The sequence below is a fragment of the Agelaius phoeniceus genome, chromosome 8, assembly GCF_051311805.1.
Source record: "Agelaius phoeniceus isolate bAgePho1 chromosome 8, bAgePho1.hap1, whole genome shotgun sequence".
In the NCBI taxonomy this organism is placed as follows: Eukaryota; Metazoa; Chordata; class Aves; order Passeriformes; family Icteridae; genus Agelaius; species Agelaius phoeniceus.
Window position 1 is genome coordinate 22,534,746 of NC_135272.1, and position 24,669 is coordinate 22,559,414.

The window sequence follows — 24,669 nt, forward strand, 5'->3', positions numbered from 1 at the left end:
AGAAGTAATTCCTGCTTCATCTTGGCAGGACAGTGCTGTCTTGGTATGAAACACCAAAACTGAAACACATTATTCCTTCTAACTTAAAAAAACAGAAATGAGGAAAATGTCCTATACCAAATGCAGGCAGCCCAACTGCCTTTGGAGCAATGTCCAAATCTCTTCAGATTTATAGGGGAGTGTGTCAGATGCAAGGACTGATGGCACCATCTCCCTGCAGCACAGGCACATGACAGGGGGGAGGAAGGAACCCTCACACCCCTGCCTGTGGGCTGGCAGGGCTCCCAAAATATCCCCCAAGCCCTGGCAGAGCAGAGAAACCAGAGTGGGGGAGTTGCTCCAGCAGGAATGGCTTTTTTCCTGGCCATTTTGCTGGCTGCTGGAGTCAGGCAGTGGAAGGAGGTGCACAGGAATGGAGACCATGCAGCTGTAAATCCTGTCAAGTATAACGATGTTTTTTTAGGCATATTTTCTTCATTTCCCTTCCAAGGGACCAAACCCAAAAGATGGTTTGATCTGTAGGTAACCCAGAAACAAAGTGCTTCCCAAACAAATAATCACATTGCAGTCTGACAATGGTCATTATTACAAAAGAGCATTTTATTTCTGTTTTTTCTGGGTGTACTATATTGCAATGTAACACTAAGCAGGTCTATTATGATATTAAGATTCTTGCTACAGAATTAAGTTTGTCCATTTGGTCAAATTTCAAAGTTTTTTCTTGGCATTCCTGCAGGACTTGTCACCACTTAAGCACATGAATTACTGACGTGCCAGAAAAGTGATATAAGACTTGGAGCAGGCGTTTTCCAATCAGAATTTGCAAAAGTTGTTGGGCTGGCTGGATGCACGAGGTCAGCACAAATATCCATTCTAATTTTGACAAAGGGGGAGATGAACATCTCCAGATTTTGATCACAAAGTAGATTTGCTTGTCAGGCTCAATGTGTTATGAAGGTTGTCTTCTTACTTTTGACGCAATCTTTGTCATCTCTAATTCTGTTACCAAGGAAGATTTTTATTATTTTTGAACAATAATGGAAAAATGCCTTGCTTAAATTCTGGAACTGTCGTACTTGTTAGGCACCTGATTAATATAAGTAGTTATAGAAACTCTTTGTATATATATAAACCATGCTAAAGTATTGTCCACAAAATGTCCATCCACTCTAAGTCAAATACTATTGGTCACAGAAAGTCTAGTATGAATTGCATGTGAATATACATATGAGCAGTACATGATTCACTGAGTAAATATGGCACTTTTACATATTTTCCTGGATGTTATAGACAATTAGGAAACAATCTTCCCTCAGCTGACTCATTCCTAAGTCACTGTAATATGGGTTTGGAAAATACACCCCAGAAGAGACAGTAAGAGGTTTAGAAAAGTCAACAGTGCAGCTACCTGAGTTTGTTTCATTGTGAAATTAACAGTAGTGGGATATTTTATCATCCACTGTGAGCCTGAGAGTTGTCTACTCACAAAAGCCAAGCTGCCTCACCCTGCTATACATAAAACAGCACAATTCTTCAAGCACATGGCTTGGCAACATGATGAACTGACCTAGCATCTCCAAAGGGACTTGCCCTGACTTCTTCTTGTACAGACCCCAGCTGAGAGTCCTGTCCCCTTGTTTCTCCCATCCGAGTGTCCATCCAATCCTTTAGACAGCTGATCCAGCAGAAAATTAGTCCCTTTTTTAGACTGTAACAGTTTTCTGCTGGCTTAAAAAGCTCATTTATCCTGTGGAGGGATCAGACCAGCACCAGACCTGTAAAGGTACATGAGAAGCAGCTGGAACGTGTTGGCAGGAATAGGGAGCATGGGAGGAGGAGGAAGCTGCCCCTTTGTGGTGACAGTGAGCTGTCAGACTGAGGATGTTGTCTCAGCTGACCAAACCCTTGGAGAAGATACAGTTATTAGTCAAAGTGCTTAGACTGGTATAGTTTATTCCTTGCACGGTGAATAAAGATATGCCAGCACAAGGCACTTTATACTTGTGTAACTGTGTCCACATGAGGGGTTGCACTGGTATAAATATAATCAGTTACAAACAAAACCCCACATCCCCTAAGTGCTGTATTTACAAAAATGGCATAGAACATGTCTTCAACCTTCAGTTATGAGATGTGCATAACTTCCATTCAGAAACAAGACCATAAACTACACATGAAACAATATTACACACAAAATAAATTAGGGGTTTAAAATGCTACATCAAGGAATATAAAGACTTTGAAAAAAACTTTAAATGTAATCCCGTATTTAAAATCTAACTAAGAGAACTATACAGCTCCACCAATTACCTGGACATTTCAAACAGTTTACATTCATCAGGGACAACAGCACTTTGGTTTACATAATTAGGTTAATATGACCAATGAAATGTTTCTCTTCCTCACATAACATCATGGTGAAATACATTTAGAATATATATACTGCCAAGCTGTTCCAGTAAGTGCATTCCACACACAAGTAAGGGTAGCTCTTGCAATAGCTACATCAATTACAGGTCCTAAATAGAACTAAATCAAACCCCTTTAAAAAAGCTTGATTTGATTCCTTCATGCCTGACCCATTTTTGATTAATCTGGATCTTCTCCAGAACACAGCCAAGCGCAAAAAATAAGTCTGACCTGGTACTGTGGCAAGCTCACACACCAAATTGCACAGCACACCCTGGATTAATGAGGAAGTTCTCATTGTAGTTTGTCTCCCCACCTTTGTAAGTCATACTCTTAAACCAACTGTATGCTTTTGTACCAAGCTCAAGGACTCAGATTAACTGTAGCTCAAGACACACAATGGCAGTTAGAAAACATTTAAGAGCAACCAATCTGACAACTGTCAAATATTTTACATTAATTTGAACAAACAGCAATTTAACCTCTGCAATTTATGAACAGCATTGCCTCCTAGAGAAATAAGGATTTATTCCTAGATATTCTTGCAAAACATTTATCAAGTGCCTGCATCTGACTCAAATATGTGTTGTTGGTTACGATGCAGAGATCTCCTCCCAGCAAAATATTTTACTACTTTTGATTAGCTTAAATTAGCCTGTGAGCAGCACATCTCTTTAAAACCTGACTAAAAGAACTCAAATGGCTGGATTAAATAAACAGCTGAACATGGCTTCAGAGGATAAAGTTCCCAACCTGATGCACAATCATTGGAGATTACATTATTTTACAAAGCAAACTTCCAACTGTAGGATTTCCTATTTAATTACTCTCAGGGAGATGAAAACATAGCCTGCATCAGTGTCCTTGGGTATGCTGGGTAGGCTGAGACTTGTGAGAAATTAATGTATTCATTTAATCTCATTTTTGCAAATCTGCAAATGTTCCTGTGCTGAGCTTGGTTTTATGCTACCCAGGCTAAATCAAGGAGCATATTAGAGGCTATTTCCCTGTCAGAAGCTTTACAAACGAAGTATGATTGCACTTTTTCTGGATCCCATCCCTAGAAGGTGCGAAGCAATTTGGTGGGAAGTGGGCTGAGGGGGCAGAGGGCACTTTCTCTCTTGCAGCACTGGTGTTTAAGGGAGGATGGGGTTTTTCAAGACAGCATTTCATCTTGCTGAGTTGACATTTCAAATATGGTGAGTTCATTGCACCCCTTCCACTCAAGTTAGTAGGAAATGGGCAGCCACATCCCTTTGCACTGTTAGGAAAACCTTTGCATGAGTCACTTTGGTCCCGATTCCACTGTGAACTGTGACCTTACTCTTCCTGCACCAAAGAGGAAATCACAGTGAGTGCCTCCTGCTCAGTGCACTGTGTGAATGGCCAACAGGCCCTGAAGGAGTTCTGCATGCTCCCTCTCACCTGTTAAAATACATAAAGAACCTTTTCCACTTGCTTTGACCATCTGAGAAAACCCTGTTGTAAGTAAAAAGGGATTGTCAGCCTAGATTTGATCTTGTTAGATGTTGAACACCTTCTACTGCCACTGAAGAAAAGAGGAAACAAAGGCATTCAACACCTGCAGCACCACCTGTTGAAGACCATGTCCTAAGGGGTTAACAATAACTAGGAAGACAATATAATAATCTGTTACAAACTATGCAACCCAAAGCATACATCTTAAACACAGTTTCCCTGGTGGGATTAGGAAATGGAAAGAAAAACAGACAAAATCATTTACTTTTACCAGTAAAAATTAAGTTACAGATGCCCTTGTTCTCAGGGCAAAACAAACTAAAAATATCTTAAAACAGTGAAAAAATATGAGAAAATTTTATTTAAAAATAGATGTACTCCTTACTCCAAATTTGTTTGTACAGAAAGGATTTGAAAAAGAAAAAAATAATGACAAATTAAATGCATAATCAGAGTATGCATTCTCTAGAGCGTTTTTGGTAGAAGTGTTATTTCTGTAAAACTGAGCAAGAAGTTATTCAGCTTTCATTTGCTCCCTGACATCAGAAGGCAAAGTTTCAAACAAGTTGTCCTCTACAGTGAAACCAGTCCTCTTCAGAGCTCTACACTCACCGAGCTCAGGTGGGAGGATTTCAAAGTGATTGCCTTTAATATCCAAGTAGGAGAGCAATGTCAAATTACCAATTTTAGGTGAAAGGACTGACAAGTTATTTTTCCCAATTTTCAGAGTCTTAAGTTTTTTGCAAAAGTACAGTTCATCTGGCACACTCTCCACTTTGTTGCAAGTAATGGAAAAGTACTGTAAACTCTGAAGAACTCCTATTTCAGGTGGGATAAAGCGAATGTCATTGTAAGACAAATCCAAGTATCTGATTTTGTTGCATAGGAACAGGTGGGACGGAAGAACCTCTATTTTGTTATGGCTGAAGGAAAGCCGCTCTAAACTGGTGAGTTTCTTTATATGCTCTGGGATGTAGGTTATACTGTTGTACCACAGCTTTAGAATGGTCAGCTTTCGCAGATGTTGAAAACTTACTATTTCTTCAATGGATTTGAGGTTGTTTTCCTTTAGATCCAATTCCTGAAGACTGAGAAGGCTGAAGACTGCATGAGGTATGCGCTCTAAATCACAATGAACCAATTCCAGCTGTGTCAGGTTGACCATTTTCTTCAGGTTGTTGAGCATCACTAACTTAGTGCCATCATTATGGATACACAATTTCTGCAGGTGACTTGAAACATCAACTGCAGATTGTGGGATTTTGGACAAATTACTTTTTATGTGTAGAACTTTCAGGCTTTTAAGTTCCCGAAAAGACTCCAGTGTAATGTTTTTAGAAATATCATGACTTAGGGATCCAATTAAATAGAGTTCTTCCAAATTTCTGAGGCCATACATCCAATGTGGAAGTTCTCTGATGTCATCAAACTTGACGCTCAAGATCTTGAGGTTCTCCTTCAGAAAAGCCAAGGCAGCACTGTGGATCTTCACAGAGCACTGGTGCAATGAGAGCTCCTGGAGATTGTCCAACTGTGCAATGGTTGCTGGTATCATTACATTATTAATTATTTCAAGTTTTAAAGACTGCAGCTCAGTAATTTCAAACACTGTGTCTGGTAGTCCGGAAAGCATGAAAAGCTGTAGCTCCAAATGGCTGTGGGAGTTTGTCTGCAGCCTCTGTCGCAGTTTATCTGCAGTCCACTCATTGTTTAGGTTCAGCTGTTTCAGCTTATTTTCACTGACTTCAGACAGGAAGACAGCAAAGCGCTTGGAGTAGAGAGGATCGTACTGATCGATCATATGAAGCATAAAGGCAAAGTCGTTCTTGACATCTGGGATGTCATCGATTCCCGTCTCCTGCCGGACGTACTCAAAAGAATATTCCTTCAGTGAACGGTAGAACAGCCAGTACAGTGTATAAAGGCATGTCAGGCCATAGATGCTCACAAAGCACAGGTAGCAGTAAGAAAGTTTAGAGAACAGATGTGCCATCGTGTGATTACAGCAAAAGTTCTTGTATCCTGTCATGTCTTCAATATCAACATTACAGACTACCGTAAAATTAACTTCTGAGACAAGTGCTGTGTTGTAAGCAATAATAATGAGGAATTTAATTACCTTAAGTACAGTCTGGCGAACGTACATGACATAGAGTATATCACCCTCCTCAACATGCAGTCGAAATTTCTTCACCTTTTCAAACAGTGCTTTGGCCTGTTCACCTTCTTTTTTATCTAATGCCCCAGGTGTTCCCTTATCCACAACTAACTTCTCAGGGATTGATTTTAAAGACTGTGTCTTGACCAAAGTGCCTTCAGTGCTTGGCTGAGTAGTATTTGACTTGTTAATGTTGTTCTTTCTGTTATCCTTCTCTTCAGAGTCTTCCCCTGACACTTCAGATAAAGCTCTCGTTGTCCAGGGAGAATCAAAACATTTCCCAAGTATTGAAATGAAGTGTTCAATTTTGGAGCTTGATCCAGGGAATTTGAACCAAAAGTTACTACACAGCATGAAGACCAGTGTGTGAATAAGGACAAGGTAAGGGAAGTACTTGGCATACCAGTGCAGAGCCCGTTCATAGCACACCTGATTTATAAAGCTGTATTGCTGAAGGTCCAAGTCAGTCTTGAGTCCTTTCATTTCAACTGTAGCTGGAGGGGTGGATGGCTTCGGTGGGGGAAGGGGGGTAGTATCTGGCATTGTGCTAAGCACATTTGAACTATTAGATTGGTTCTGGCAAGGCTGGACGCGCTTTGGAAGGCATATTATCTTGTCTTGCATGACCTGGAACACACAAAAAGACGTCTTTTGAACTGATGTACAAACAATGGTGGCAGCACCAATGGGTAGCTGTCCTTGGAGTACCTCCAGCTGCCAGGCATTCCTCCACACAGCCTGCTACTTGTCCCCACAGGCTGCACTATTATGATTCTCAACAAGACTCTTGTTCTGTATGCCAAGAACTAGGCCACCCCTTTCCATCTACAGCTAGCTTTCCATAATTTGCATAAGAGGGCACTGACACAATCCAGGAGATTGTGAAAAAGGAGAAATGTGGGGAATGCTTCCAGAAAAGACCAGGGATCTCCAGCTCTGCTCTCCCCAAAGACAGACTCTTACTGCCAGGTGTATTCATCCTGGCTACATGATGTTCAGAGATGGCTTAGGCTTGACAGCAGCACAACTGCATTCATGTGGCTATACTCTCACACTGTGATGTCTTATCACACCAAAAACTGCTGACAAAGGGCTAATGTGACCTTATCTATGCAGGGATATTATTAACTTTCAGTCTTAATAAAGACAGATAAGGACAGTTCTTTGATGGCATTTGTGTGTGCATGGACATAAATTTTATTTAGTTTCTCACACATACACATAGAGTCCTCATAGAATCATAAAATTATCTGGGTTGGAAGGGACCTTAAAGATAATCTACTATTCCAGACATAGGGCATCCACAATTTCTCTGGGAACTTCAACCTGTTTCACTGCTTCAACATCCTCACAGTGAAGAATTTCTTCCTAATAGCTAATCTAAACCTACCCTCTTTCAGCTAAAAGCCCTTACTCCCTGTCCTATCACTACATGCCCTTGTCCAAAGTCCCTGTCTATGGGGGGCTTCTGTAGGATGGACTACGCACCTGGGGGAAATGATCTAGCTCTGTTCTTGAGTCTGTTTATAAAAAAAACCAAACAAGAAGTTTTCTGAATCTGGGATGGTCATCCATGTTGACAAACTGAGGTCAAAGTGCCTCTAGGGACCAATCACCTTTGGTTTAATTTGGGATAACAGTTCCGAGTTCAATGCAAGACTCTCTACAAGTCTGAACTAAAATGCTAATCCATGTGATAAACCAAGGAGCTCTCTTACTTGCCCTAAATGACTACCTGTGATTAGCCCAAACTAAGAACATATGTGCAGTGTAGATGTACTCTTTGACATCATGGCTGTTGAAAGCACTAAATATCAGGTATCCAACGAGAGCTACCAAAATCAGATGATCCTTGATGATCCACCCTGGTCTAGGGAGATGCTGAGATAAGACCACAGTATCAGTGCCACAACAAAAACTTCAAACACATCAAAAACTTCTGTAGTTAATCTATGTCTGTAAAGTGTCTGCTGCTGTGATGTACACCCGCAGTTACATCCTGGATTTATGTATCTCACAATAAGTTGGAAGAAAAAAACATTTGTCTATTATTTCAGTCTATTATTTCTTTCCAAACATTATTTTCCAGCGTGCTTTCTCCAATCAAGCAGGTAAACTTAAAACAGATATAACAGATGATTTACTTTGTGTGGTTAAGCAAACATCTACTAATGCAAAATTTAGCTATACAAAGAGATTTTTAAACATGAATGTTGTATCAACTGAAAATACTTGAGAATGGAGAATACAGGCAAAACTGCAGTGGATTTCATGTGAAATTTGAAGCACAGTATATCTAAATCCTAGGCCATGTAAGTGAGCAAATTCCTCTGAAATAAAAGCTCTGTCAATGTGTCCCTTTAGCTCAATTTCAAAGTTGTGCCAAGAAATGTGAGATCCATGTTTGAACCCATACTGTAACTTTATATTTTTGTAGTCATCCCAAACAGTATTTTTCATTTCTTTTCTGCTTTTGGCTCCTCAGCAAAATGTAGCTAGCAGTGACTGATAGTAATGTCAATTGTTTATGTGTAAGCATCCTTAGAGACATTTTGGAATGGAAGAGACATAATATTAGCCGTGGGTGTCGTTAATAAAATCAACACATTAATTTCAAAACTCTTAAAAGCATAATGACAGAAATAATATTAACGTCTGCCAAATAAAGAAAAACAGGAATTACAAAATTCCATTTTTTAAACTTTCAAACAGCAAAAATGGTAACAGAAAAGAACTGAAGTTGATAATCTGTTTTGTTATGCCAAACTGAGGTGAAAACAGTGATGCAGACACCAGCCAAGCCAACAGCTCTTATCTTAGTTGGCATAGTTCCATTGCCTCTATGCAAGCCTGCTGATTCACTGCTGCTAAAAGTCTGGTCTGTGTTATTTGATGTTGCTACTTAAACAGCTTTAATCCTGGGACCAGCACATTTTTGCTTTGTTCATGGTGAGCCCAAGAGATAAAACAAGATGGGACAGCATCCTTCCAAGGCCCTTCCTCATTAGTGGTGTTCTTTCAGCAGCCCCAGGAGCACTCAGGAGTCTGTGCCTGGGCTTTACCTGCAAGGTGCAGCCGAACACGCCGATCATCAGCATGGCCACCGAGAGGTAGTCGGTGAACACATCCCACCAGGGCTTCAGCACGCGGAACGCCGGCTGCTGCTCCGAGAACTGCCGGAACTCGGTCACGGGAATCATCCTCCTGCAAAACAGCACGGCCAGCTCAGCCTCTGCAGCTCACACCCCTCACCCTGTGAGAGCAAGTGAAAAAACCTCCTCTGAACATGGAACCCCCAGACGTGGCAGAGAAGCTTCCAGCTACTGACACCCCACCTCAGAAGAGAGATGCTCATGCTGCCACTACATAGCTCCTGGAAGGGAGGAAGGGAGAGCCTGCAATGCCATCCATGCAGGCAGGAAAATCCCTCTCCCTGTTGACTCCAGCCATCTCTGACGGGTCAGTGAGGCCTTCTGCATCCTTGAAAATCAGCCCATTCTGTAGATAGAGATGTTCAGCATCACATACATTAGCCTTGATCTCAAAGGTCTGGCTGAAATGCTTGTCCTGCATTCAAACTTCACACACCTTTTTAGCTATCAAGTTTCATTCACTTCCATTTTATTAATAGTGGTTTCAGGAATGCTTTGAAATATTTTTGTGCATACTCACTGCAATTTTAAATCTACTATGTTTTGAATGCAAGTTCATAAAGTGGTTTAGGTAACCAAAACTACAGCCAGATCAAGGGCTTTATCTTCACCTCAGATGTGTAGGCTTACATCATCATGTCCTCTGAAAATCAGCTAACACATGAGCATGTACAGGCAAAGCAACTGATATTAAAGCCTACAGCATACTGTGTAACTGAATCCCTGAGATCAAACCAGTACTGAAACTCCTTAGTAAGTTACAGTGGAAAGATAAATTCAGATGGGAATGTAACAAAAATACTCCCAAGAGCAATTAACAAAATTTGTCCATTAACTGACATCATAAATGCTCATCACAATCAGTTCATATCACAGTAACACTGGAAGTCTATAATCCTGATTCAGCTGCACACTGGGACCCATTAATGTGGGTTTGGTGACGTCCATTTCTGTGCAGGCTTAGTGATAAGCACACACTTGCTGAGAGGCTGCTCAGGAACTTAGGGGATTCAGTTCATTCAGAGCCAGGGAGCAGGAAGGGAATGATTCAAGCCCTAATGGCTGCAATTCATTGCAAGTGTACAGCCATCCTAAGGATTTAGAACTGACCCCCACTAACTGGCCATACACGTGTGGAAGGATGTTCCCTTTGGCACCTTCTCAGGGACTGCTCTGTCTCTGCCTGCCCATCTGATCCTCAGGAGGTACTGCAGCCCTCAAAGGCATAAGGTGAAGTCTGTAAAGGAACTTGTGGTCGTAGCTAGGCTGGGGTTTTGCAGCTGAGTAGCATAAAAACTTCTGTTTCTTGCACCCCTCTCCTCTTGCAACCCTTCCATGTTGCTTTAAGCACTACTTGGCCAGATAGGAGAATCCCCTCTCAGCTTCCCATCCTTCTAAAGTCTGTCCCCAGGATGCAGGCTACAATGCCAGATGACACCCACACACACCTCTTGCACAACTGGCAATCCCCAAGATGAAGGCAGGCTATCCTCCATACCACTTTCAAATTAATAGACCATCAGTGAAAATGAGGGCAATGCAAGCCTGATGCCACACAGCCAGGTCAGAGGCTTGGCAGCACCCTTGCCAACAGGCCTGAATTGCTGCAGTGCTGGAAGAGGAATGCAGCATTTGTTATCAAATGGCAGGCAGCCAGGGACCACAATTCTGCTTTTTGTGTGCTTGTCTTGCAAATGTTAGCAGACATTTAAGGGATGATATACTTCTACAGCAGAGAAAAGCTGGATATACTTCTACAGCAGAGAAAAGCTGGTATGGCTGCTGGGACAAACCTTTGTTGCCTTTCACTCTTCTTTTATAAATACTGCTGGCAAAAGTGGATCTCATCAATTAGAAGTGCCCCATGTAGCTTTAAGTACATGCCCAGCACTCCTTCAGCTAAACCTCTGCTGGCAGCTCCCAGTGGCACCTGACCTGAAGAACATCATACACAATCTGTCTTCCAGTCCATATGCATTTCACTGCCATTGGTAAGGAATTACCCCTCTCTTTTTCATTTCTACATAAAATGCAGGTGACTGAGTAGCTGCTGGTAAGCTTACTTTTTTTTTTTTTCAATCAAGCACTGAAAAACGTAGAAAATTCTCAAAGGAATCCACTAATACAAATGTTAGCTAAGCAGTTGCCATGCAACAGTCCTGCTCAAAGTTTTGTAACACATATACTACTGTTGGCTCAGGTTTTGAGGCCAGCTGGCTGACTGAGTGGAATGCCATCAGTACACCCAAGAATACCTATCAACAGATTGCTTTAAAACCACCACATTTTCTTCCCAGCCCTGCAATAATGCCTTAGGAGTGCTTTTTCATATTCTGATGGCACAGCCCCTAGAAATCCTATTTGTAAGGTGTTTTTTTCAAAAAGATAAACAATTTGAATGTCAGGTAAAGACAGAATTATGTTTTCTGCAGTGGAGATTCTTGACAAAACACAAGTGCTCACATGCACAGAAATGTGGGGAGACCCAGGAGTCACTGGTTAGACACCCAAGCAACTGTGGGTCTGAGCCCTGGTGTTATGAAAGGTGAACTGAATCAGCACTGAATCAGGGCAGTGCCTAACAGCAGATGGGACTGGAAACTATCTTGCAAATTACTGTGCAGGGACAGCTTTCAGACCAAAAAATCCTTTGGCTGTTGTTTTTTTATAGGTTTCACTATGTCTTTTTAGGGGTCTTTGTTGTATCATATATTTGCCTTATTTCTCCTAAGTGATGTGTGGGGAATTTTGATGAAGGCAGATAGGTTCTGATACCACAAGCACATGCTGCCCTGATCCCTTGTTCCCTTCAGAGGCTGTTGTTTGCATAGCATGACTCCTCATTAGCAGAGTGCACATCCTGTTCCCCCCGTTAATGGGCCAAGCAGAGGCAGAGCTGCACACAGAAAGGCCCTCTAGAAAACCCATCTCTGGGGGTGGAAGGTCTGCTGTCCAGCACCAGACATCAAACCCTGTCTGCCACTAATGTTTTCCTTTACTGCTAAAAAAAGAAAACAAACATCACTGAATGATGATAGTAGTACTGCACATAAAATAACAGTAAAAAAACCAACAACATCTACTGACAGACGATATTTTTTAGCTTTGGGGAAAAAAGATATTTGCAGAAACTTTAAATGGCAATTGAACGTGACAAAGTAGGAAAACCATTTTCCAACACTCACTGGAGGAACCCTATTGCTTCTCCCCTTGCTGTATTAAGAATCAAGGAAAATGCTGGAAAGAATTGCAGAGCAGCCCAGGCTACCCAGCACTGCTGACATCTGCACGCAGAACAAAATGACACCAAGTCACTTTTCATTTGTCTCCCATTTCCCTTTAGCTTTTTTTTTCATTCTGGCTTCTCCAGGGATGGAAAGCACAACTATCAGCAGAAAAGACACAGCAGATCCCCCTGGCACAGAGCAATCCTGAAAATCCCTCCTGGCCATGTCCAAAGCCCAGCTCTTTCCCACTGCTACACCCAAAGGTGCACCAGACTCCTTTATAATCACACACAAACCAGGTCTGCACAAAATAAAAGGATTTAGTCAATCATCAATTTAAACAAATCAAGGGATGCTAAAAAGTCACACTGCAGCCCAAGTCACAGCACACCATTTACTCTGGGACAGCACATCATGAACTGCAGTTTCTTATCTCTCCTTGTAACAAGGAGACAAAAGACAAGGAGTTCAACATTTCAGCTGGTTGAACATTTCAGACTAAGACTGCATTACTAATTTGTGTTCACTCACATTCAACATGTTATTTAATTACACAGTACATTGTAGCTGAAATGTGGCATCTGACTTATCATAAAGTATTATTCTAACCTACTTTAGTAAATACTAGAGCTCTAGATATTGGAAATTCTTTTCAATTAAAACCAGAATATGTTCTTTTTTTTCTCTTGCATTTTAAATAATCCTCAGACCCTAGAGAAAATAAAATGGTACATGAGATAAATCATCTGCTATTCAGCTAGCAGAAGGAAATAAAAAAGGAACTTGGATTAACAGCCAGTTGTACTGGCTGTTGAGCAGTGCTGTAGCACAGAGCTGTGGGTTCGCCAGATTAAATTAAAAAAAAAAAAAAAAAAAAAAAAAAAAAAAAACCAAACCAAAACAAAAAAAACCCCACCCAAACAGGAAGAAAAAAGTAACAAAAATCTCAAAAAAACCAAAGGAAAAAAAAAACCCACAAGAACACTGGAAGGGAGATAAATCAGTAGTGATTCTTATTTTAAAATTTTTAAGCAATGTAGAAAACTTGGTGAGTGAAAATGAATATGTCAAAATAAGATTAAATACTTGAATCCAGGTACAAGTGTGATACCTACTCTATCAGAAAACCCAACTACAGGAATCAGCTAATGCATAGGAGATTGGGGGCGAGACACAACAAATTAATGTCACCCAAAAGAGCCTAGGAGAATAAATAGACCCAAGCCACAGACAAAAGTATTGGAACCAAATTAGACTTAATAAATCAACAGATTGAATCAAATGCTGATTGTGAAGCGCTGCAGCGTGGAGCAAACCAGCCTCTCAGCAGCTGGTTTATATCAGAGGGAATAAAGGAAAGCAGTGAGGACAGTTTGGGAGTAAGGATGGCTCTTGCCAGTGCGGCCAAAGAGAAAACCGGAGCACCGGGCAATCCACGTGGTGTCCGCTGCAGAATAAAAGGAAATCAATGCACGAACCTCCTGCCACAGGGGCTCTGGGGGCCCGACTGCCACCAACCAGCCCAGCTGCCACCAGCCAGCCTGACTGCCACCAACCAGCCTCACTGCCACCAGCCAGCCCGACTGCCACCAATCAGCCCGGCTGCCACCAACCAGCCTGACTGTCACCAACCAGCCTGGCTGCCACCAACCAGCCTCACTGCCACCAGCCAGCCCGACTGCCACCAATCAGCCCGGCTGCCACCAACCAGCCCGACTGCCACCAACCAGCCTCACTGCCACCAACCAGCCCGGCTGCCACCAACCAGCCTCACTGCCACCAGCCAGCCCGACTGCCACCAATCAGCCCGACTGCCACCAACCAGCCCGACTGCCACCAGCCAGCCTCACTGCCACCAACCAGACTGACTGCCACCAACCAGCCCGACTGCCACCAACCAGCCTCACTGCCACCAGCCAGCCTGACTGCCACCAACCAGCCTCACTGCCACCAATCAGCCCGGCTGCCATCAACCAGCCCTACTGCCACCAGCCGGACCGACTGCCACCAGCCCCAGCAGCCCAAGGGACCGCGGCGCCCCGGCTGGCACGGCTCCCTGTCACAGCACGGGGGACAAGCCCTGGGGACAAGCCCTGGCCCTGCCTTAGGGCTTCAGGTGGGCACTGTGAGCTGCTCGGCACAGCTCGGCACGGCTTCGTGCCCGAGTGCTGCGCCCTGCCCTGCAGCGGCACACAAGGGACCCGGTCAGAGCCAGGACACACCGTGCGGGATGGACAAACACAGGGGACACGGAAACTGACACGCCCCCTCATTAAGCTGCATTCAGCTTGTGTCTTCAGAGACTGTTCAAAGGCAAAAACATTAGTGCTCAGGAAACAGCCCCTCTGGGACAACCCTGAACAAAGCTGCCTTTGGCTTGCAGCACCTTCCAGGCCCCAGCTCTCGCTAGGTGACTGTGGCTATTTTTAAGCAGATTCTCACAGAGTCACTTCATTCATTTCACGGAGCAGCTTGGTTTGGAGCAGCTCTCAGGAGAATTCAAGGGTCAGGCTGCTGGGAGAGCCGCACCACCAGTGACACCAGTACGTGGCACTCCCACTGCCCCACCCAGGCTCTCAAGGCACAGCCTGTAGAGACACGGCAATTAGGAGCAGCACAGTGAGCAAAACAAAGCGAGTAACTGGGAGGCTCTGCCTTAGTCCCAGCCAGGCAGGTCTGACAGCAGAGTTCCTCACTGAGGCACAGCCCCAGCAGCTCCCCCCATGACGAGCTGGCCTTGGCGTGTCTGCACCATGCTGCCAGAGCTGCTCCGCATCCCTGCCTAGGCACTGCTCAGTATCACCCTGTGGGTGACAGACAGCAGCCAGCCCATGCCCTGGCCATGGCCTCCCTGCCCAGCAAAGCCCAAGAGCCTGTCTCTGTGCCCTGCTGACCCTCATGTGACAGAGAAGTGGAGTCACTTCTGCTTCATGTGCTCAGGCAGGAGACCAGGATTGCCAGAGCTGTGTTTGCCATGCCACAGGTGTTACTCACCAGAAGTCAAGCCCTTGGCTATTTTGTCCTTCCACTAGTGGTTACTCAATCACATCACATGAGTTGAAGCGATCAGTGTCACCCATTGCTTGTTTTGGGGTAACAACCAAAGCTGTGCACCAGAATTGGGACTCCTGGATGTAAGACAGGCAGCTATCATCCAGAAAGTGCTGGTATGGCAAGGGCAGGGTATGAATTACACACCAGAGGGAAAAAGGAAAAGGAACATAGCTGGAGGAGAAAGAAATAGTGATATTGGCAGCTGGGAAGCACAAAAAGTTGGTGGGAAGCTGACTAGAAAAGATGTTTAAATGATTAGCCTGCTGACATTTGACCTCATTTCCCTGACATCCCATCAATCCTCCTCAGATGCAAGATGAGCATCATCACCTTCCAAGAGTGGCACAAAGTTCAATCAAACCCCAGGCAGCAGGGGAACAGCCCTGATCCCCACTAGGGAAGGAGCTTTCTTTCTGGCATGAGGAGCTTTGGGCTGGAGGCTGCAGGACCACAACTGCAGCCCAGCTGAATATAACTCAAGGGTCAAAGCTCAGATATCCTCAAGAGCCAATTCAGACTGGCACTGCTTGGTCTTTCACATCAGAGATCTACTGAAAGGAGAAAACGCTAGGCCAGCGCTGCTCTCCTGGCTGTTTTAAACATACTTCATGTTAGGGTAAATTATGAAATGCCTTTTGGGAATAGTGCTGCAAGGTCTCTGTGTTGGTTCCCATACATGATTTACTGCCCATCCATCTTCATTAAAGGAACAGAGCACAGCTCACATTTAACACAAAACAAACTTGTGACCTGGCAGCAGGGACTCAGCAGAGCCCAAGGGCTGTGGGCCACGTGTGCAGGGGCCAGAGGGTTTTTACACAGGACACTGCACACTCCAAACCCCTCATCCTTCATTGTAAACATTTGTTACTCTGCACAAATACCATAAAGTCACTTTTCAAGTGTTTTGTGCTGTTTGGCCTCAGCTACCATGGGCCAGGAGATGAAGTTAAGCTGGAGTGCTTTTTTTTCTCAGAACAAGGCCTGAGACTGCACTGAGAAGCAGAATTTTGCATTCCTGTTTTACCTGCTTTGGAACTGCACACCGAGACAGTTAACTAAGCATGAGTAAGGGAGTTTTGCAGTCAGGTTGAGGGTGATGTATTCTTAAAGAGGATATTTAAACAAAGTCACTGGTCTGTGCAGAGCCCCACGGCTTAGGGCAACAATCTCCTCTAGACAGCTGATAGACAGCCTGGCATGAAAATGGCTTGGTGCCATCATCAGTCATATATTCTGTTGAATATAACTTTGCTAAATTTGTATTTTTCAGTGGGACTGGGTGCCCAAAACAACCATAAGGAAAAACGTGTGTAATTTAACACAAAATTTGAACAAAGATCCAGCCAGCAATTGTTCCATTCTAGAAACCATTCTAGAAACAAGCTTAGGAAAACAAATTGGATGTGAACCCTACAAAAATTGTGGTCTTTGTATTTAAAACTTTTCAGATCACCCATGCCCCAAAATTTGACCTGTCTCCTGGGAACACAGTTTTACTGCAGTGTGAAGAGCTGCCTACAGCTGGCTAATTTATAAACCTTTGGAAACCGTGGGTTTGTGTCCTTTGATGTTAGCACATGAACACTTCATTTTCAGCATGTGCCCCTCACAGCTCCTGGCACTGCCTGTGCTGGCACCACAGATGACAGATTATGGACCTGCTTCATTTCATCACCTAACCAGGAGAGGACTAAAAGTAGATGCAGGGACAAGACACCAAGCTAGGGAAACTAAGATTAGATTAATGGGCAAATATGATGATAAGGACTGGAATGAGTAACTCTTAATTCCCAAGAGGTTTATGTTCCATTCTTATCTGTGTATTCTCACACACATTGTACATGCAGTGAAATAATGTCTGAACTACCCTGACATTCAGTTTTGGTAACTATTTTGCTACATGCTTGCACTGACGAAAATATCCAGCATTTTGGTAAGTGTAGGTGCTTGGTCAGTTCCCATGTAACATACAATAAAACCTCTGCTAATGACTTCTTGTATTTGCAGCATTTCAGGAGACCAGTTTCCCTGCTAGGTTTTATTGCCATCGGTGTTTCCTGTAATATAAAATTCAATTAAAAAAATAATTTTAAAATAAACTTTTTGGCTGGAAAAACTACTTTGAACACTGGTTGTGTTGCCACTGTTTGAAACATGATGGCTCCCTTCTTGTTCTGTTGACTGCAACGGAGATTTTCATAGGAAGAAATAGCATCACTCTGAAGTAAGAAGTACAAACAAATGATGCCGTTTCTTAAACATAAATCCCATGTAAAAGAACTGGAAAGACATTAAAAACAAACCATTTGCATCCAAACAGTTATTTTTAACAGCCCATGAGTTTACAGTATTTTCAAACAAATCCATGTCCTTGTGGCTGAAGCTGGCAAGGAAATGTGACCTGGAGGAACAACAGAGGGTGAGTCAGGAGTCCCCAGTGGGACATGGACATAGACAGCCTGTGCACACCACATCAACCCACCATGCCACCACTTCTCTAGCTGCAGAACAGAAAGGTATCCACTTTCTTTAGTACCCTTGGTGGGAAATATGAATGAATAGTACTACAAAATCATAACATAGCTTTTTTCCAGTTTTCTGCAATGCCTGAATCCAAACTGATAGCAATGCCAGAACTCCCCTAAAAAGCCACTGAAGTGAATTTGATTTTCATACTACATATTACCAAAATTAAAGGTCACAGTTGGTTTTAGTTTACCAATCTGGAGAACAGACAAAATACAATTAGCTCACAGAAGACAGTATTCAAATACCCATAATTTGGTGGTTCTACAAAACACGTGTCCCCTGTGTGACAGCTGTTCAGAGTAGGGAAGGGGTTTCATTTTCAGGTGCACTGACTGGGGACAGCTAGACTGTGCCACCTGAACTCCAGCAAGGTCCCAACAACATCTGGAAAGCTGTGTTCCATTATGTCAGCTGCCAGAACCGAGCTCCCCCAGAGCTGCAATTCTGCAGGACCACAACCGTGGGCAAGATGCCAACGGGGGATTTAGTGCTGGAGAGAACTGGAAAGGGTGTAACTTCCAGAAACATGCTGAATACCTAGTCCACTCCTTTCCCTCCAAGTTCCTGAGGCCCACACTGCAAGCATCCAGTTAGGTTTCAGCTGCCCACCTGCCTAACAGCCAGGAGAGAGCGTGGGGGGCATTCAGAGGCAGCAGCAAATGCCCCTGCTCTGCTCTTGGTACCATCTGCTGTGGCAGTGGAAGCTCAAAGACCTGAACCCAGAACTCAGAGGAGACATAAGGTTGTAAAGAGAAGCTAGCTAAAAAGGACATAAAGAGGAAGTGACTTTAATAAACTGCATTTCAAAATATATGTTGCAATTTCCACCTACATATACAGTAAGTGCTGCTTTGGCAATGAATCCCAGACAATAACTTTGTTGTTAGTTCCAACTGAGTCATAGCACTTTTTCATGTATTACACACCAAAAAGACTTCCTATTGTCAGCAGCTCTTTGACTTCAGCTTGGTTGGACTAAAGACAAAAAAATGTTCAGGGCAAGATTCTGCCAGATAAAGTCGTAGTGAAATCAATAGAAGTTCTTTCCATACCAAGCACATAGTCTGTGTGGAGACTTGGCTTTGCTGAGCTATTTCTCCAAATCTAAAGAGAAGTACACTCCACGCATTTCCATGTCAAAGACTACTTCAAAGGCAATGCTTACCATTTTTCAGCTCTGGGAGTAACATTCTTAGTTTATCAGGGCTATCACTCAAGATGCCTGCTCTCTTTCCAGAGCTGCAAAATGGTTTTAATGTGAGTAAAAGCTTTTAACAGCAAACCAAAGCAGCAAGCAAGTAACAATCCAGTAAGTGATATTTTCGTATTCCTGAAATAAATCTAAACAATTGACACAAATCTAAACAATAAAATCACATCAAGTTTTAACCAAAGTTATACCAGGTTTTCCACAAACACTATCTAACATACTCAGATAATGAAGACAGAAACAATGCTGTTAAAATGTCTCAGAACAGACAATATTACACAAATCAGTGTTATTCCTCATCAAAAAAAAGGTGCCTGAGGCTAATACAAGTGCTCATATTTAAAAATGTTCAGCTGATATAATTAAAAATTAATTCCTAATTGGGACAGGAAGCACAAAAGGTCCATTCTGAGTCTTAAGCAGCTCAATCATCTGAGAACTTAGTTAAAAACATTTTATGCAGTGAGTGAGCCAAAAACACTAAAGAATTCCTGTTTTCATGATTTGGGAGGCTTTTTCATATAAAGAATCTTTTTTGCTCCTACTTGCCTGCAACACAAAAGAACTTTATAAAACTTCATGACAGTCTCATAAAACATGGATCCCAAAACACCTTGATAAACATAAAGGTATTCTCAGCCTGAAGCAGTTGGTGGATTTTCTTCCTCCCAAACCATCCTTTGTTACAAAAATCCCTGACAATAAAAATAAACTTATGGTCTCGTCCATAGCCTTGAAAGAATAAGAAAGACTAAAATAGATAAATTAAAGCACATAAATTGCACATGATCTACACCCACTCAAAGAGATACACTAGTAACTACAGAATCAGAATTGGTATTCACATAGGATGACTTTTAAAGATCATGAACTGGAAAACCAGGACTACCTTCTCTACTGGACCTTTTCAGGACAGTGTCCATCCATAGACCAGCAAAGGGGGATTAGCTGCAACCTCATTCCACCAAAAAGTCTGTTGCTGCATAAAACAGAAAAAAATGCAGTTTCAATCAAGCCTAAACTGTGAGATAAAAGCAGTTGCTAGAGGGGATTCTGACAACACTACAGCAGGTGTGCAAGTCTTTGAAATTATGTCATCATGGTTAAATGACTGCAAAGAGCAAATACTCTTTTTAGTCACAATACACTTAAAAAGGGGCTTTTCCGAGAATACTGTCTGTGAACACTGGTGAAAGCTACCTACCCCTGGGACAGCTCATCAAACATTCACATCAACTGCAAAATGTGATCTGTAATGGTCCTTGCTCAGAGCACCAAACCCTTTGACAGCAACCTGCACTTCTGAGCTGTTGCATTCTGCTGTAAATGGCACGAGTGTCAGGATCTTACACTGCTGCACGCTCAGGGCAGGGCTTGACCTGTGCTCTGCTTCACCATATGCTCCAGAGCAAGCAATTAGTCCAAACTCCCACCTTCCTTTCAGTGATAAGTAAATAAAATTGGAAATGTTCTCAGAATGTTGGCAGTCTTATTGCTGGGTTGTTGAATTTAGCTTATTTCATCAATAGAAAGTCACTATGTACTATTGCCACCAAAGGGAGATGTAAACTAGCATCTCCATTTTCAGCAGCTGGTAGGTCAACCCAGGATTAGAAGTTGGTATAAAAGGCTGTATTCTGCTCACCTGGAAGCCAATGGAAAAGTTAAAGTTTACTTTGACAGAGAGAAATGGATTTTTAATAATGTGGTACAGAACCAAATATTTTTACATGTTCTGGTTCAAATTCAGTGGAACTTTATACGCTCATCATAACAGGGCATTAGCAACTTGCCCTGGAGAACGGTGCCATCCTGCCCTGCAGGGGAGGCCTTTGTTTCACTTTAAAACCGAGAAAAAACATGCACTGTATCTTATGGCAGGATTCTCCCAAACAAGTGGGAAATGTGCAAAGCACATGCATGGCATTATCCTACCTTTTAAGAATCTTACCAGATCAAATCTTACCAGATTGTAAATCAGTCCTTCAAGAGAGAAAGAGACTGTACAGAAACTCTGTACTGGAAAAATTCCGAATAAACCCTCATCCTGGTTCAAACCTATGACTCTCTGAATGATACAATTTTAAAGTTTATGCTGTGTCTGATTAGCTGCATGTGCCAGGCACTAAAATGCAAAATGATACAGTGACAGAAAACTCATCTAGGGTCTGACAGGTCGAAAGACAGCTCTAACACACTTTGCCTGCCTGGGGATGGGAAGGCAGAAGGGCCTGCCCTGTGTTTTGAATGAAAGCAGCGGAACAAATGACATAATCACACCTGGCCAAGAGGCTGAATCAAACCTAGTATCTTCCTAACCAGAAAGAGGTCCTAGAAACACAAACCCAACAAAAGTCACTGCACTATAGCTTGAATCTGCAACAGAGTTTTGTTGCACAAAATCCATGGGTGAACAGCTCAAGGATGAAGAAGACAGTAAAGTTTCCATTATGTTGAGCATGTGAAATCCAACACTCGTTAACAGTTCTTTGACAAATTATTTGGAAGAATGGCTTCTTTGACTTAGTAAGAAAGGCTTTAAAGTATTTAGAAGGCTTCTTTTACCTGAGGTCAATTGTTTCATTTTCAGTGTTTTCTTTACTGTACAGCCAGCCTTCCCCTGCCCTTCACAGCCCTGACAATGAGGACAGCATCTTTCTACCAGGTTTCCTTAAAGAGGAAAAAACTATAAAATTAAACTCTGGCTCCTGTTATTGTGAATTGTTTGGACGGCAACAGAGTTGTTGTTTTTTTTTTTACTTCCCACAGCTCTCAAAAGGCCTTGGGTTGGGAAGTGCCTTTCTGGCCATGAATATGGCCCACTTCAACCAGTTGCAGCTGAGGTCAGTGGACAATCAGGGGAACTGCTCCTCCCAGCACCGTGACCCAGTCCATTATTCTGGGTGTCCCTGTGCTGTCCCTCGGGCCCTGAGGCCACCTGAGTATTGTTTAAGGCTCCAGCCTGCCCTGCCCGGATGCTGCCCCCCCTCCCCGGTCACAGCTCCTTGTTGTGGGCCCCAAAAGCCAGATACCGAGGTGGGATGAGGCTGCCTCAGGAAATCAACTTCAACTGCTACAGGAACTGATTGCAAGATAGCACAAAGCACTGAGCGAGCGCTTGTAAGGAGAATTTAGCAGTCTCTGATTTCATTTTTCACTGAAATCCACCACTAGCCTTTTCCAATACTGGGCATACAAAGCAAATAGATTTTTAGCCTTTCCATCAGAAAGCTTATCTCTAAAACTGCTTACAAGAGTAAATAATAACAAATAAAACTGAATGTTATACTATGGCAAAACCTCTAGCAGGGCCTGTCAGTGTTCAGACTGGAAGAAAACAGCAGCACGGATGCCACAAATTTAGCAAACTCAGAAAGTAGCTGGAAAAGGAAATGATTCACAAACCACAGGTGCTCAGCACCAGGCTGCTGTGCCCTGCTGGCAGCCCTGGGACACAGGCACTTGTGAGACAGCAGGAATACAAGGCCAGGTTAAAATTAGGGATCATCTCAGAACTGTGCTCGGCCCTGCTCTCCACGCTGATCTGCACCACAGGAGCAAACAGGTTTTTCCAGAAGAAAAGTGAGCCCAGGGGAATGCTACCCTCTTGACTGCTTTCATCATACCAAAAAGAAAAGTAAAAGCAGTTCTAATACACCCGGAGGCAGGAGGGGGATGATGGGTGGAGAAGATGCATTGGTTGAATTGTGAAGGGAGATTTTTAAATTATTATTTATTTCCAATGTTGTCATGTTTTTCTCCACTATCTTGCAAAGCACTTTTCTGTCCGTACAATCTTTTCCAGCATCATTTAAACCTACAGTGCTTTGTGGAAGCAAACATTACGTGGTTGTCTTCAAACAGTGGTGCTAATACTGAATCTCTCGTCACAGGAAGTAGAAACTCCAAAAGAAAAAAAAAAAGAAATAATTAAAAAGCCAAACCATAACTGACATACTTACCTGAGCAATAGAAGTCCTTACTTTTAAACACTTTAACCCTCATGAAATTCTGATAGGATACATTCAGTGGTCTTTCATTAGCGTCTCATTTTGCTTGGTCAACTCTTTCTAATGAACTGGACAAACTGCACTTGGTGAATAATCGGCAAAACTGCCCATCACTCTGCGACAAGGCAGAGCTGGTTTTAAGCCGATATAAAAACCGAGATATCGACGCCGGAGCAGCCCCCGGGGAAGGGACCGGCGGGCGCGGTGGCAGCGCGGCTGAACCGCCGCCTCCCCGTCCTGCTCGCATCCTCCCCGTAATGCGGTCCGGTCTAGGGCTTATTATCGGGGAAAATGAGGCCACGGGCTTTCCCCAAGCCCTTCTGACCAAAGGCTTTCCCAAGCCGCCCGTCTCCACGGCGACCGTTTCCCACCAGTGCCCCCTCGGCGGCCCCGCTCCCGGGAAGCCCCGCTTGGCTCCGGGCCGCCGCCGTGCCGGGAACCCCCCGGGCTGCCCCGCCCGGCAGGGGATGCGGTGGGATGGATGGGGCGTGGGGGCTGCCGCGGCCGCTCCTCCGCGGGAGAGGAGCCGGCGGCGAGCCCAGACAAAGTTTGGCTCCTCCGGCACTGCCCCGGTTCGGAAGCGGCACCGCTGGTGCCGCCGGCGGGCAAAGGCGGGCCCCGGCTGCCGCGGCCGGGCCGGGCCGGGCCCCGTCTCTTCTCCCCGCGGGGGCGCAGCGCCGAGCCCTGCGGGGCGGCTCCGTTCCCGCGCCGACCCCCGGGGCCCCCTCCCCGTGGCGATGCCCTGTCCCCGGCGCGGGCAGCGGAGCGCCCCGGGAGAGGCAGCCGGGCGCGGCAGCGCTTACCTGGTGCTCGGCCGGGCGTCCGGCTCGGGGTCACGGGCGGCAGCGGCCGGGCGGCACCGCGAACATCCCGCGGCGCGGTGCGGGGCTCAGTGCGGCGGGCAGGGCAGGGCCGGGCCGGGCCGGGAGGCCGCCCGCAGCCGCGCTCCGCCCGCCGCCGCTCCGCCCCCGCCGCCGCGGGGCCACGTCTCCGGTCTGACGCACGCGGCGGGTGCCGGGGGGCGCCGGTCGGGCCGTGCCCGGCAGCCCCCGCGGGGCCGACGGCGGCGGTGGGCGGGACGGCCGCGCTCCGCCCGCTGCCCCCGAGCCGCCGGTAACGGGACCCGGGAGCCGCGGGTACCTCCGGGCGCGCCCGCCGCATCCCCGGCCGGAGGAGCGGCGAGGCGGGGGCTGGCGGAGCGGCACGGACGGGCCGGGCCGGGGCTGATCCATGGCCCGCACGGAGCGCGGTCGGTGCCGTGGGAAGCAGCGGCGGGCGGGGGGAGCCGTGAGGCGCCGTCCCCGCGCGGGCGGGCGGCTTCGTGCCGCGTAGGGAGAATGACAGCACAAATTGTGATGGAAAGATCTGGACCTCAACACGCAGGGCCGTGGAACGACTATAAAGAGACCAGGCTGTAAAGCGCCTGGGACTGCATTAA

General features: G+C 44.7%; 1 protein-coding gene across 2 annotated transcripts; it reads right to left on the reverse strand.

Annotated features, from left to right (window-relative positions):
• Window positions 1-579: 579 nt before the first annotated feature.
• LRRC8C (leucine rich repeat containing 8 VRAC subunit C) lies at window positions 580-24,441 on the reverse strand. 2 transcript variants are annotated; one of them, XM_054638652.2, is made up of 3 exons: window positions 24,035-24,441; window positions 9,109-9,250; window positions 580-6,673 (listed from the first exon to the last, which is right to left on the reverse strand). In XM_054638652.2, the coding sequence occupies exons 2-3, from the start codon at window positions 9,244-9,246 to the stop codon at window positions 4,403-4,405; spliced, it is 2,409 nt and encodes an 802-aa protein (XP_054494627.1). In that variant the 5' UTR covers window positions 9,247-9,250; window positions 24,035-24,441; the 3' UTR covers window positions 580-4,402. The 2 variants fall into 2 exon arrangements, with proteins under 2 accessions (XP_054494627.1, XP_077038386.1); XM_077182271.1 differs by lacking the exon at window positions 24,035-24,441 and adding an exon at window positions 20,111-20,200.
• Window positions 24,442-24,669: the final 228 nt, after the last annotated feature.

Excerpts from the sequence above, each read along its gene's own strand:
- LRRC8C (XM_054638652.2), bottom strand. The coding sequence starts at position 9,246 with ATGATTCCCGTGACCGAGTTCCGGCAGTTCTCGGAGCAGCAGCCGGCG. Across the intron at positions 6,674-9,108 it reads TGTTCGGCTGCACCTTGCAG|GTCATGCAAGACAAGATAAT; the intron begins GTAAAGCCCAGG and ends TGTGTGTTCCAG.